This window comes from Serpula lacrymans (genome assembly GCF_000218685.1).
Source record: "Serpula lacrymans var. lacrymans S7.9 unplaced genomic scaffold SERLAscaffold_1, whole genome shotgun sequence".
Taxonomy (NCBI): domain Eukaryota; kingdom Fungi; phylum Basidiomycota; class Agaricomycetes; order Boletales; family Serpulaceae; genus Serpula; species Serpula lacrymans.
Window position 1 is genome coordinate 1,797,932 of NW_006763290.1, and position 14,054 is coordinate 1,811,985.

The following is a 14,054-nucleotide window of genomic DNA, read 5'->3' on the forward strand; positions in this document are numbered from 1 at the left end:
CATGAATAGTGAAGGTGGAGTAGGGGGTGGAGGTGGGATATTGTCAGAAGACCTTTTCAAGCCAGGAAAGTAGCGCTCATCAAAATCAGCTCTCTCAGAGATAATGGTGCGCTTGATGGTAGGATTGTAGAATTTCCATCCCTTAAAACCCTCAGGGTAACCAATGAACACACATTTCTCCATATGAGAGCCAAAGACACCTCTCTTGTCCTTTTGCACATGCACATAGGCAGTGCAGCCCCAAACGCGAAGGTAAGACATGTCAGGCTTGTGTCCATACCACAACTCAAATGGAGTGGCATGGGCCACTGCATCAGTGTAACACCTGTTCCAGACATGCACCAAAGCGGACAGACATTCACCCCAGAAGCTGTTAGGCAGTCCAGACTCTGATAACATGGCAGTAATACGCTCAGTCAGAAGTCTGTTTGCTTTCTCTGCCACACCATTCTGCTGAGGACAATTACTGGTGGTATGCTGTCTGACAATCCCATGGTCATCTGTGAATTGCTCAAATTCCTTGGACATGTACTGCCCCCCTTTGTTATCGTGCAGAGCTTTGATTTTGCGCTCCAATTGAGTCTCAGTATAAGCCTTAAATCCCTTGAAAGCATCAAAAACATCTGACTTGGCCTTGAGAGGCACAACAACACAGAATTGACTGTGATCATTAATGAAGGTGACCCAGTAATGATATCCAGAGAATGTGGGTGAAGAGACTTGGTGTACATCAGAATGGATGAGGTTCAAAGGATGAGCAGAGCGAGTATCAGATGAGGGAAATGGATTGGCATGCATCTTGCCAAACAAGCATGGTTCACAGACAGGATCAGGAGCAGCCTTTGATTCCAGTGTAAGCCCAGTGACCAGATCTTTCTGTATCAGTCTCTTGACATCAGCATGATGGTGGTGAGCCAATCTACAATGCCAGAGCGTCAAGTCAAGTGGTATCATCGCAGTAAAATGTCCCAGTTCAGCACAAGCAGCAGTAGATCCATCATGGAATGCTGCATTGTTGTCATTGATAGTTGCAGTGCACAAGAGAGTGTTGTCACGCATAAAGGACATGGAATGAGACAAAATGGTGACATTGAAACCACTTTGACGAGTTAAATACAAGACTGAGAGGAGATTATTTCGAAGATCTGGTACATGGAGCACTCTAGAGAATTCCACAGCCCTTGCCACTTTGCCATTGATCACAGGATTAAACACCACAGTACCAACACCAGCTAAATAGACAATAGTGTGATCAGCCAGCTTGATTGGCACACAATATGGGGTATAGTGGTGCACCCAATGATGATGAGGTGTCATATGAGAAGTGGCGCCTGTGTCTGCATTCCAATTAATGTCAGCATCAAGTTGGAGAGGGCAGTGAGGATCAGAGGGATGAATGGAACAAAGACTTGTATTTCCAGCTGATTCAGTGACCACAGTAGATGAATTGGCAGTGTTAGGCAAAAATTTGGGCTGCTGAGAGTTACTGGAGCCTGCCTGAGCCTTATGACCACACTTGTAGTGATTCTTAGCACCCTCCATTGCCTGTTGGCAACTAGCAATGTATCTGTGGCATTTATCTTGGGTATGACCAAGTAAACCACAGAAATCACACTGAACATGAGTAGAGGTGGTGGATTGGTTGCAGTGATGGCAGTTAGGATGGGTGCAGGTGCTGTTGGCAGTGGTGGACGAGGAGTGCAAGGCAGAATCAACTTCAGCATGACGACGGCGATTGACCTCTTCAGCAAGGAAAGCATCCCTGAGCTGGGTCTTGTCCAAGGTGCCCAGAAGTAGTAGAGATGAAGTGAAGTGGGCATATTGATCAGGAAGTGCCCTAATCATAGCCATGCATGTCAATTCATCGTCCAATTCAGCCAGTGAAAAGCCAGCAGGATGAAGATTTTGAATCTGATGCATGCCTTCATCAATCCTGGTCATAAGTGACTGCAGGGATTCGTCCTCCTTCTTTCTGATAGAGAAAAAGTCGTCATAGGCATTAAATCTCGTCCCAGGCTTCTTAGAGACGTGCACAATTGCCAGTTTCTCCCAGATCTTGATAGGATCATCAATGATGCCATCAAGATGGATGCGCTGCTCTTTGGTGACATTGAGGTATAATGCACCAGCAGCCTTTTTAGCTCTCAACTCCCATTTCTCTATTGCTTCAGCATCAGTCCCAGGACACTTTTCAGCACCAGAGGCGAGCCTCCACAGTCCCTTGGTCATCAACCAAGCTTGCATTTCACCACTCCACTGGGGATAGTTAGTGCCAGACAAGGGATGGAACTTGGGATCAGAGTCAGACATGATGGGTGTTGTATAAGACGATAGAGTAATGATAAATGACGTAGGAGAGGGCTATAGGCGATGGAATAGTGGCAAAGACAATGGGCAACAGTAGGAGGCGAGCAGATAAGATGGTGAGGCGGTAGAGAGAGGATGTGGAGAGGGTCAAAAAGCACAAGGATATGTCCAAATAGGGTCCAAAAAGCGTCCAAAAGCGATCCAGGAGGGTGCTAAGGCTTCCTAGTGCTGCAACAGGGTTACACCTGTGTTCCCCTTTCAATACTACACTGATATTAACAGAGAAATCGCCTCGAGACAGTGTTGGTTAATAGGGCTTGTATATGAGTCAACAAAGTGACTTAAGCTCCCAAAACACCGCAGACTGAGAGAGGCTCTAGGCAACAGCAAACTGAGGCAATGCAGGCAAGCTTCGCAGTCTATAGGCTTGTTCTATCTGATAATGGACAGAGCAGAGAAAATTGGAGCTTTATGCACACACCAGATATGCCAAAAAGTGAAAAATAGGGCAAAGTATTGAAATTGATACAGAGACAGATAGGATGGATGGATTGCCCCCAAATCAGAGGTATAAGGGACGTTTATATAAAGCAATAGATGGCCCAAATATCACAAGAAGTGAAGCACAGGCAGTGGAGATATACAATAGAGGTGCAGTAGGGGATCAAATGATGATAAGGGCTCACAGAGAGATCCAGCTCAAATCCAACCACTCTGACAGGTCTCCTAGGGTTATTTAGGCCGTAGAAGATGATGGTAGAAGTTTAAGGACAATCAGATAAGGATTGGGCGAGATATGGTGCAGATAAGACCAAAAAAGTGTCCAAAATGGGGGTAACTTGCAACAAGGAGGCGTTATTGGAGATCAAGATGATATCAGAGCAATCAGAGATGGTGGATGGGATAATAGGAGTCCCAGAAGACGATGGTTGTGATGGATAAGCAGTAGGACCCTTGGATGGTGAGATATGAGGTCAGGAAGATGGCTAGAGCACAGGGCTCATAACCTGATAAAATTGGATATTGACCAGACCAGGGATTGAACCTGGAACCTTCTGGATATATGCCAGCTGCTCTACCAATTGAGCTATATGGCCAAGGTTGACAAATTATGACATTTGTTTATAGTATGAGAAAACATGCATTGGCCAGGGCTTGAACCTGGGACTCCAGCTTTCATGGTCTGGTGCTTTACCAACTAAGCTACCAAGGCGTACTTGGAAAGCATACTGATTGGTTGCATGCCCAGAAGGTCCAGAATCACTGTACACAGGTGCGGATCCCATTGTGTTGTGATAAAGGTTATACAATATAGGATCTCAAACATGACATGCAACCACAGACATCTTACACAGTATAGCTGCTGCATACTGGATTGGCTTACAAATCAGAGGTATTATCCTATGGGGTATTGGTATGTCAGAGTATGTTCTAAAAGGAGATCTGTTTAGATGTTGGTGTGGAAGACCTTGCCCGAGGCTCAGTACACTCAACAAGTGCACTGCTTGATTCAGGCGCTACCAGTATTTACATAGATCAGGTCTGGGGAGAGCAAGTTGTTCTCCCCCTTGTAGAATTAGATATGCCTATTATCATCTATAATATTGATGGTACACTTAATACGGGTGGCTGCATAACACACAAATACTCTTTTGTGGTCAAGTACAAAGGACACAGAGAACAAGTCACCACCGAGGCTACCCAACTAGGGAAGATTGATTTTATCTTAGGCTGAACCTGGATATTTAAACACAATCCTGAGATAGACTGGAAGACAGGGGTGGTTACATTGTCATGTTGCCCTCAGGAGTGTAATAACTTGGGTAAACTGAGTCACATCCGTCAAACCAAGACAGAGGAAAGAATAAACACTGGTCATGTTTATGTCAAACTCAGATCTCTAGATAAGGTTAACAACAACAATGATGAGGTTAAGCCCAAGGAGGAGATTAAGAGGCTGGTACCTCCAGAGTACCATGACTTCTGGAAAGTCTTTTCTAAACATAAACCTGAACGCTTTCCGGAGGCTAAGCCTCAGAACCATACTATAGATCTGAAGGACACTTTTAAACCACAAAAAGGGCACATGATTCCCCTCTCTGCTATAGAAAAAAATGAGGTTTCTAGTTCCATAGATAATTAGCTTAGGAAAGGTTACATCAGACCTTCCAAAAGCCCCGACATCCCCAGTGTTCTTCATCCCTAAAAAGCATGGTAAAAAGTGTATAATTATGGACTATTATTACCTAATCAGTCAGCTAGTAGACAAGTTGCCTGGTGCCAAGGTCTTAACAAAGAAGGATCTCAGATGGGAGTATAATAATGTACGCATCAAAGTAAAAGATGCTTGAAAAGCCGTGTTCATGTGCCACGGAGGATCCTTCAAGCCCCTTGTTGTGTTCTTTGGGTTGACCAATTCACTGGCAACCTTCCAGAGCATGATGAATGAAATCTTTGCGGATATGGAAAACTGTGTTATCGTTTACATTGACAATATGTTAGCATTTACAAAGTCAGACAATGAGGCTGAGCATGACAGGATCATGTAAGAAGTCCTTTGACGCTTATAGGAACAGGACCTATCTGTCAAACCCAAAAAATATAATTTTAAAATGAAGGAAGTAGACTTCCTTGGTATGATAATTGGCCAGAATAGAATCAGGATGGATCCTGAGAAAGTCCAAGCTATTTTAGACTGGCCAAAACCTACTCATGTCAAAGGAGTTGGTGCCTTCCTTGGCTTAGGCAATTTTTACTGAAAGGATTTGTCAAAAACTTTGCAAAAATAACAAGACTATTGAAAGATCTCACAAAAAAGGACATCGTTTGGCATTGGGGTGCCAAAGAACAAGAAGCTTTTGATAAGCTTAAGCAGGTGTTTACAACAGTGCCCATATTAGCATTTCCAGAATTAGACAAAGAGTTCCGGCTAGAAACCAACTCTTCTGATTTTGCTACTGGGGCTGTTTTGTCAATTAAATGCCCTGATGATCTTTGGAGGCCTTGTGCCTATTTATCACATAGTTTGTTGCTTATAGAGCCCAACTGTCAAATTTATGACAAAGAGATGATAGCCATTATTCAAACATTAGAGCACTGGTGGCATTATTTAGAAGGTGCTAGGCACTAATCTGAAATCTGGACCAATCATAAAAATCTGGAGTATTTTATGACAGCCTGGGACTTCAACTGGAGACAGGCCCACTATGTAGTATACTTGTCTAGGTCTAGGTTTAATTATAAATTAATTCATAAGTCTGGTACTTCTATGGGAAAAACAGATGCTTTGTCTAGAAGAGAGGATCATGCCAATGACATCGAAGATGACAACAAAGGTGTCATCCTAATACATCAGGAAAATATGCTTTTACTATAGTTGGCTATGTTTGGTACTTTTAACAAATATAGCAACTGTGGCAAAAATAAATGTATAGATCACTATAGAAGTGGTGGCCATAATAATTATAACACTATATTTGCAATTAGTAACGTCCAGAATGATTCAAAACAAAATTGAATGAATAATAACATAAAGTGATTCTAAAGTAAATAAGAAGCAGTAGTCACTGTTATTATAGCACTATATTTACATTTAATGCCAATCAAAATATCCACCCATCTATCATCCATCAATCCATCCATCCATCCACCCATCTATCTATTTATCCAGTTCATCCAACCTATATATGCCCCACTGGAAGGCAAGTCTCTTTGACCGCTCTATAAGTAATTCAAACTCCGCTTCAATATGTGCAATATGTTCTTCCATATTGGAACGGTCTGAAAGTGGCCTGTCCTGCATGTTGCACTGATATTTTCCAAATATATGAACATAGCATCCATGTACCCATAATATATACAACTCTAAATGAGGACCAGTCTCGGAGAGCAGCACAACAACTCCATGGAGAAACCTAACGCTCCTAAGGTTCCCAGAGAAACATCCAACACAGAGGAGACATTCTTTGCTGGAATAGCAAGCACTGGTCCATCTAATACAGACTTTCCAAGGACACTAAAGGAAGCCTTATCATGCTCAGATGGAGAATTATGGAAGTCTGCCTTGGAGGAGGAACTCCTAAGCCTCCATTGTTACGATAACACAATTTCCGGACATCTCCTTTCCTTTTTATTCTCCGCTTTAACTTTATACTTTAAGTACCACGCGGCATTTCCCTTTCTCGCACCGCGTTGCCTTTCTTTTACTTTTAGACTTAACTCTCTCACGCAGTGGAGCTGGCCATACGGGCTAGACCCTATGACATCATCAGCCACTGCCTTCATCAACTGTATAGTACACATGTACAAACAACCTGTAGTAGTATATATACCCCAATAGATCCAGGAGACTCCTCAGCGAGTCCTCCTGTTGTATACCAACTAACTCACTGCAGCCCAAGGGGTACCCACTCCCCATTCACTACCTTTATAGTGTGTTCCTGTGTGCGCCAGAGTAACTAACTCTTGGTTGTTACATTAGGACTCGCTCTTTCTACTCTCTCGCACGTTTGTGCAAAAAGTCCCACTGGGCACCCGGACTCCAGGGTGAAGGAGATTGGTTAGCGGTTAGGAATATCCCGTATAGCAAATAGGTGCGCTCCTAGCGACGGCCTTGTAGTGCTTTGGGAGAAGAACCCAAAACCTGTGATACGCGGCCCCCAGCGTTAAGGGGAGTACTTAGCTCAGCAGCTGGTGTGGAACCACTGTTGATTAGAATAAAAATACATAACTTCTTTTTCGAATACCTCTGACCAGGCCGGGCACTTGCCTCCGCCAGTCTGGAGAAGGGTTGACAGCTTAACAAGCGGACCACCCCCTGACAACCGTTCGGACCAGGGTTTATTACATTTACATTTTATATACATTTTCAAATACTATAGTGTGGGTAGTCGGAGATTGAGGTCCGATACTCAGCTGGGAAGAGGTTGATCCGCAGATAGCAAGTGGGGACCCCCAGTTACCTATTTTTACGTTACCCAAAGAGAACAAGTCGACATGTCGTCGCAACCCCAAGATATGAATGCGCTACTGCATGCAATGCGTGTGCAGATAGCTGAATTAACCTCGCAGCTCGCCGAGATACAGGCCAACCCCCCTGTAGCAACCCCCTCGGTAGAGAAAAAGTTTAATAAGAAAGTCGAAGTCGTCGCTGACCCTGGCGCCTTCGAAGGAGACAGCGCGATTTGCCGAATGGTGGATCAAGCTCCAGATTTGGGTCAAGGCGAACTGGGACGCTTTCGCCGACGATTTTGAGGTAGCCACTGCGGTGCTATCTCGCCTAAAAGGACCTGTGGCGGGTCGATACGCCCAAGTAAGACTCCAGGAAAGCTACACCGCGGGTGTGTGGCCCACCTGGGACGATCTCAAAACAGAGATAGAAAATTATTTCAAACTGCAAGCTGAGCGTGACTGGGCGCGTCAGCAAATCCGTTCCTTCAAACAAGGAAACATGAGGACGGATGATTTCGTAACCCAGTTCCTGGCCCTCTCAATCCAAGGGGGTCTTGGCAATGAACACGCAGTGGAACTGCTAGAACGCAATGTGAACCCTCGCATTGCAGAACAGATCTATCTGCAGGATACACGAAGTGACAACTTGGCCCTGGCGGCTGAGGAAGTACGACGAGTTGGTAGAGCCATAGAGCTCTACACCATGCACCAAGGTGGCGGGTCCACCAAACAAAACAACACACCCCAGAGGCGCCCTGGGTCATCAAACCAACATCATAATCACTCTCACGGGTTCAAGCCGTTCGGGCTGCAGCCAGGACAGGGTGCTCCTATGGATATCGGCGCGGTCCAAGGCGGACAAATGCGCAGATTCAAGGGCAACTGTTACAACTGCGGCCAAGAGGGACACATGTCCCGAGACTGTAGAAACGGGGCGCAGGCTGCCCAACAAAAAAATAAAGGGCGCCAGGTGCGCCAACTAGAAAACGAAAAACCGGACGATCGGCTCAACTCTTTGGCCGGTCGTAATCCGGGCCTTCTTCTATGACCAACAGGTCAACGAAATGAAGGCTCAGGGAAAAGAATTCGGGGCTTAGGTCACTTGGGTACCTTAGCTCCTGGCAAAAATGAAGTAAACCACAACAAAGTGGCCCCTGCTCCGGGGTGTTGCACGAGCAATAACGGAATGACGGGGATGGCTCCCCAATTTGTAAATAAATTTTTAAATTTGTTATCAGAAGTATGTACTTGTATAAAGAAATGTAACTGTAATATTTATGATACTACCGCTGCACCAGTGTCTCCCTTGGAGCGTGGCCCCGGCGAGACAAACACTAGGGTGCTTGATTCTGGTAAAACAAAAATAGAAAAACATGTGTCATTCAAGATTCCTTCTTCTTCTTCGGAGCCACCCTTTCCCGAAATCCCAAGGCGTGTGTTGATGCGCACGTATTTATTCCAAAAGGAGATCCGTTTAGACGTTGGCGTGGAAAACCTTGCCAGGGGCAAAGTACACTCAACGAGCGCACTGCTTGATTCAGGCGCTAACGGGATCTTCATAGATCAGGTCTGGGCGGAGCAAATTGGACTCCCCCTTGTAAAATTAGAAACATCTATTCCCGTCTATAACGTTGACGGTACGCTTAACGCAGGTGGCTGTATTACACACAAATGTTCTTTTGTGGTCGAATACCAAGGACACAGAGAACGAGTCACTGCCGAGGCTACCCAACTAGGGAAGATTAATTTAATCTTAGGCTGGACCTGGCTATTTAAACACAATCCTGAGATCAACTGGCAGACAGGGGTTGTCACATTGTCACGTTGCCCCCAGGAATGTATAAACTTGGGTAAACCAAATCATGTCCGTCACAATGAGCGTCTCGAAAAGTTAAACGCTAGTCACGTTTACGAGCTCAGATCTTTAGAAAAGATCGACGACGATGATGATGAGGTAAAACCTGAGGAAGAGATTAAGAGGCTGGTACCTCCCGAGTACCACGACTTCTGGAAAGTCTTTTCGAAACACAAATCAGAGCGCTTCCCAGAGGCTAAGCCTTGGGACCATGCTATAGATTTGAAAGACACCTTCAAACCAAGGAAGGGACACATGATACCGCTCTCTGCTCCCGAAAGAGATGAGGTATCTAGTTTCATAGACGAACAACTTAGGAAGGGTTACATCAGACCTTCCAAAAGTCCTATGACGTCCCCGGTGTTCTTCATTCCTCAAAAGGATGGTAAAAAGCGAATGATTATGGACTATCGTTACGTGAATGAGCACACGGTTAAAAATGCGTATCCTCTGCCTTTGATTAGTCAGCTAGTGGACAAATTGGCTGGCGCCAAAATCCTGACAAAGATGGATCTCAGATGGGGGTACAACAATGTACGAATCAAAAAGGAAGATGCTTGGAAGGCCGCATTCACGTGCCACTGAGGATCTTTCGAACCCCTTGTTATGTTCTTTGGGTTGACCAATTCACCGGCAACCTTCCAGAGCATGATGAACGAGATCTTTGCGGATATGGAAAACTGTGTCGTCATTTACATTGACGATTTATTAATATTTACAAAGTCGGACGATGAGGCTGAGCATGACAGGATCGTGCAAGAAGTCCTTCGACGCTTACAGGAACGGGACCTATTCGTTAAACCCGAAAAATGTAATTTTAAAGTGAAGGAAGTAGACTTCCTCGGTATGATCATAGGCCAGAACGGAATCAGGATGAACCCTGAGAAAGTTCAAGCTATTTTGGAATGGCCAGAACCTACTCACGTCAAAGGAGTTAGGGCCTTCCTAGGCTTAGGTAATTTCTACCGAAGGTTTATTGAAGACTTCGCAAAAATCACGAGACCGTTGAATGATCTCACCAAAAAGGACCTTGTTTGGCATTGGGGCGCCAAAGAACAGGAAGCTTTTGATAAGCTTAAACAGGCATTCACAACAGCGCCCATATTGGCATTTCCAGAGTTAGACAAAGAGTTCCGGTTAGAAACCGACTCTTCTGACTTCGCCACTGGGGCTGTTTTATCGATCAAATGCCCTGATGATCTTTGGAGGCCTTGTGCCTATTTGTCGCATAGTTTGTCGCCTACAGAGCGTAACTATCAAATATAAGACAAGGAGATGCTGGCCATCATTAGAGCCTTAGAGCACTGGCGGCACTACTTAGAAGGTGCTAGGCACCAATTTGAAATTTGGACTGATCATAAGAATCTGGAGTATTTTATGACGGCCCGAGACTTGAACCGTAGACAGGCCCGCTATGCGGTGTACTTGTCAAGGTTTAATTATAAATTAATACATAAGCCTGGAAGCTCTATGGGGAAAGCAGACGCTTTATCCAGAAGAGAGGATCATGCCAACGGTATCAAAGATGACAACAAAGGTGTTACCCTGATAGATCAATCAAGGGTTGCCAATGTTAGAATCAGGCAAGATTCCGCTCTCCTGGAAGTCTTCAGGAAAGACATCTCCCCAGAAGAAAAGGCGCGCCTTGACAGCAATGAAAACTATTTATGGAAAGACGAGCTCTTTCATTTCAAAAACAAAATCTATGTGCCTGAGTCCGCAAGGATCAAGGCAATAGATAGACATCATGACACTCCAGTGGCTGGGCACCCTGGATGGCAACAAACGATGGAGTTGATCTCCAGAAACTACATGTGGCCGGGCATGGTCAAAGACGTACAGGAATACGTAAAATCCTGTCTGAGATGCGCCATGGCCAAGAATTCCCATCAACCGCCGGCGGGTAAACTCATGCCGAACCCGATACCAGCTGGCCCCTGGCAGGATATATCGGTGGACTTCACGACGGATCTGCCCGAGTCAAACGGGTACAATTCAGTAATGGTGGTAGTAGACCGCTTCTCCAAAGAAGTGGTATTCATACCCACCAACAAAACCATCACCGCCGCCGGTACGGCAGACCTATTTAAGGATTTCGTATGGTCCATCCATGGGTTACCAGAAACGGTAATCTCCGATAGAGGACCACAATTCGCTAGCGAGTTTACGAAAGAATTGTGCCGGATGCTGGGCATCAAACCTAAATTATCCACGGCGTTCCATCCGCAAACCGATGGACAAACGGAGAGACTCAACCAGGAGTTGAAACAGTATCTCCGGATATTTATTAACGACAGACAGACAGATTGGGCCAAGTGGCTAAAAATAGCCCAGTTCTCTTATAATATTAAACAGTCGTCGGCTACAGGAAAGGCACCATTCGAGGTTACTAGATCGTACCTCCCCAGAATGGGTGTAGAACCTGGCAAAAGCAAAAACGAGGCTGCTGGAAACATGGCAAAAGACATGAAGTCTGTCTTGGACGAAACGCGCAAAGCGCTATTTAAAACTGCGGAGCAGATGAAAGACAGGGCAGAGCGTAGACACTCTAAGGCCCCTGATTACAAGGTCGGCGACCTGGTCTGGTTAGACACCGACCACTTAAAATTAAAAGACCGGCAGTCTAGAAAACTGACCGAAAAGTGGATTGGCCCTTACCGGATTAAGGAAGTCAAACCTAATGCGGTGGAGCTGGAACTCCCAAAACGAATGAGGGTGGTACCCACGGTTAACATTAGCCGTGTGAAACCCTACAAAGGACCGCTGCCGGGACAGCGCGTAGACCGGCCCGGTCCGGTGGTAGTCACCCAAGAAGGTGAAGAAGAGTTCAAAGTCGAACAAGTGGTAGATGCACGCTTGAAGCGGGGAAAATTAGAGTTCCTGGTCCTATGGAAGGGCTATGGAGACGAGGACAGAACGTGGGAACCAGAATCCCATCTGGAAAACTCCCGCGGTGCTGTTCGCAAATTTTATTCTAGGAATCCCTCAGCTCCCAGGAAGCTTAGAGGCATTGATTCAAACCTTTTTAATTCCCTCTTTCAACCTATGCCCGAAAATTTTACCACTACCTCCGGAATTTGGTCTCACCTGGAAGTCGAGCCTTAGAAGGGGGGTAGTGTTACGATAACACAATTTCCAGACATCTCCTTTCCTTTTTATTCTCCGCTTTAACTTTATACTTTAAGTACCACGCGGCATTTCCCTTTCTCGCGCCGCGTTGCCTTTCTTTTACTTTTAGACTTAACTCTCTCACGCAGTGGAGCTGGCCATACGGGCTAGACCCTATGACATCATCAGCCACTGCCTTCATCAACTGTATAGTACACATGTACAAACAACCTGTAGTAGTATATATACCCCAATAGATCCAGGAGACTCCTCAGCGAGTCCTCCTGTTGTATACCAACTAACTCACTGCAGCCCAAGGGGTACCCACTCCCCATCTTCCACTACCTTTATAGTGTGTTCCTGTGTGCGCCAGAGTAACTAACTCTTGGTTGTTACATCCATACCAATGCAGTATATAACACTGTCCCCCACTTCTAAAAAAAGTAAAACCTATCACATCAAAACCTGTGTTCTGGATCAAGTTCAATCAAAACAGAAACATTGAGAGATACAACTCCAGATTGTTGCACAAGGTTTTACTCAAAGGGAGGGGATTGATTACCAGGAGGTTGTTGCTCCGGTTGCAAACTTAGAGTCAACCAGATTATTCTAGCCCTGGCAGCAAAATATGACCTAGAACTCAATGAAGAACTTGAGGAAGAACTATACATGTTTTCTCCAGGGGGTGCTCCTATCCAACCTGGATACTGCTGGAGGTTGAATAGATCCATCTATAGATTAAAATAAGCTTGTTATACATGGAACAAAGCCTTTGGTTGCAAGCTCCAGGAGCTCAGTTTCACAAGACTAAATGCAGAAATATGTTTCTATGTATTCCGGAACAACAAACAAATATGCTTTGTTGTTGTCTATGTAGATGATCTCATTGTAGGAGCTTCATCTTGAAAACTCATGGATATCCCAAAAGCCAAACTTGAATCCATATTCAAAATGTGGGACCTTGGAGAAGCAAAGTACATCATCAGAATAGAAATCCCATGTGATTATTCAAACAAAACAACTTCCCTCTTGCAATGTCAATACATTGACAGTCTTGGAGTATGCTGGAATAAAGAACTGCAAGCCAGTATGGACATCAATGGCCCATGGATTGCAAATGCTCCAGGGGAAGATATTGCTCAATACAAGATGCATACTGAAGGGTGTCAAGTGTCATATCTCTCAATTATAGATTTCCACATTACCTATGTTGTTGGAATGCTAAGTAGACACAGCTCAGCTCTGAGGAGCCACCACTGGGAAGCTGCCAAATATGTTCTCCAATATCTGAAAGTAAACAGGGACATGGAACTACATTATGATGGCATAGATGTCTCCATGGACATGGATTTATATGGATATTCAGATGTGGATTGGTCTGGAACCCCAGATATGTCCCGATCAGCATCAGGTTTTGTTTTTATCACCATCCAAGGAGCAATCTCCTGGACAAGCAAAAGACAAAGCATGGTAGCTTTATCCTCCATGGAGTCAGAGTACATTAGACTGAGCAATGCTGGACAACACCTTGCATGGCTTCAGACATTTTTTGAAGAGATTTGACATGCTCAAAATGGACATACAATGTTGCACTGTGACAATCAAGCAGCTATCATTCTTACACAAGATCCACAGTTCCATGCTCACACAAAACATGTTCAACAAAAATATCATTTCGTCAGAGATGACTTAGTATCAAAGGGAGAGGCAGTAATCAAGTATGTGCCTACAGGAGATATGGTTGCCAACATCCTCACTAAACCCCTCACTCATGAAAAGCTTTGAATTCCCCAAAGCCATGGAACTACAGTTGCACTCAAGTGGGAGTGACAAA

At 44.9% G+C, this 14,054-nt stretch overlaps 2 protein-coding genes across 2 annotated transcripts; both read right to left on the reverse strand.

Moving 5' to 3' along the window:
• Positions 1–666: 666 nt before the first annotated feature.
• SERLADRAFT_338920 (uncharacterized protein) lies at positions 667–1,122 on the reverse strand (the record flags this gene model as incomplete). Its single annotated transcript, XM_007312245.1, has 1 exon — positions 667–1,122. A coding segment is annotated over one exon (456 nt), but the record flags the coding sequence as incomplete, so codon positions are not given.
• Positions 1,123–1,197: 75 nt separating this feature from the next.
• Positions 1,198–1,644, reverse strand: SERLADRAFT_338150 (uncharacterized protein; the record flags this gene model as incomplete). Its single annotated transcript, XM_007312246.1, has 1 exon — positions 1,198–1,644. A coding segment is annotated over one exon (447 nt), but the record flags the coding sequence as incomplete, so codon positions are not given.
• Between the last annotated feature and the right edge of the window lie 12,410 nt (positions 1,645–14,054).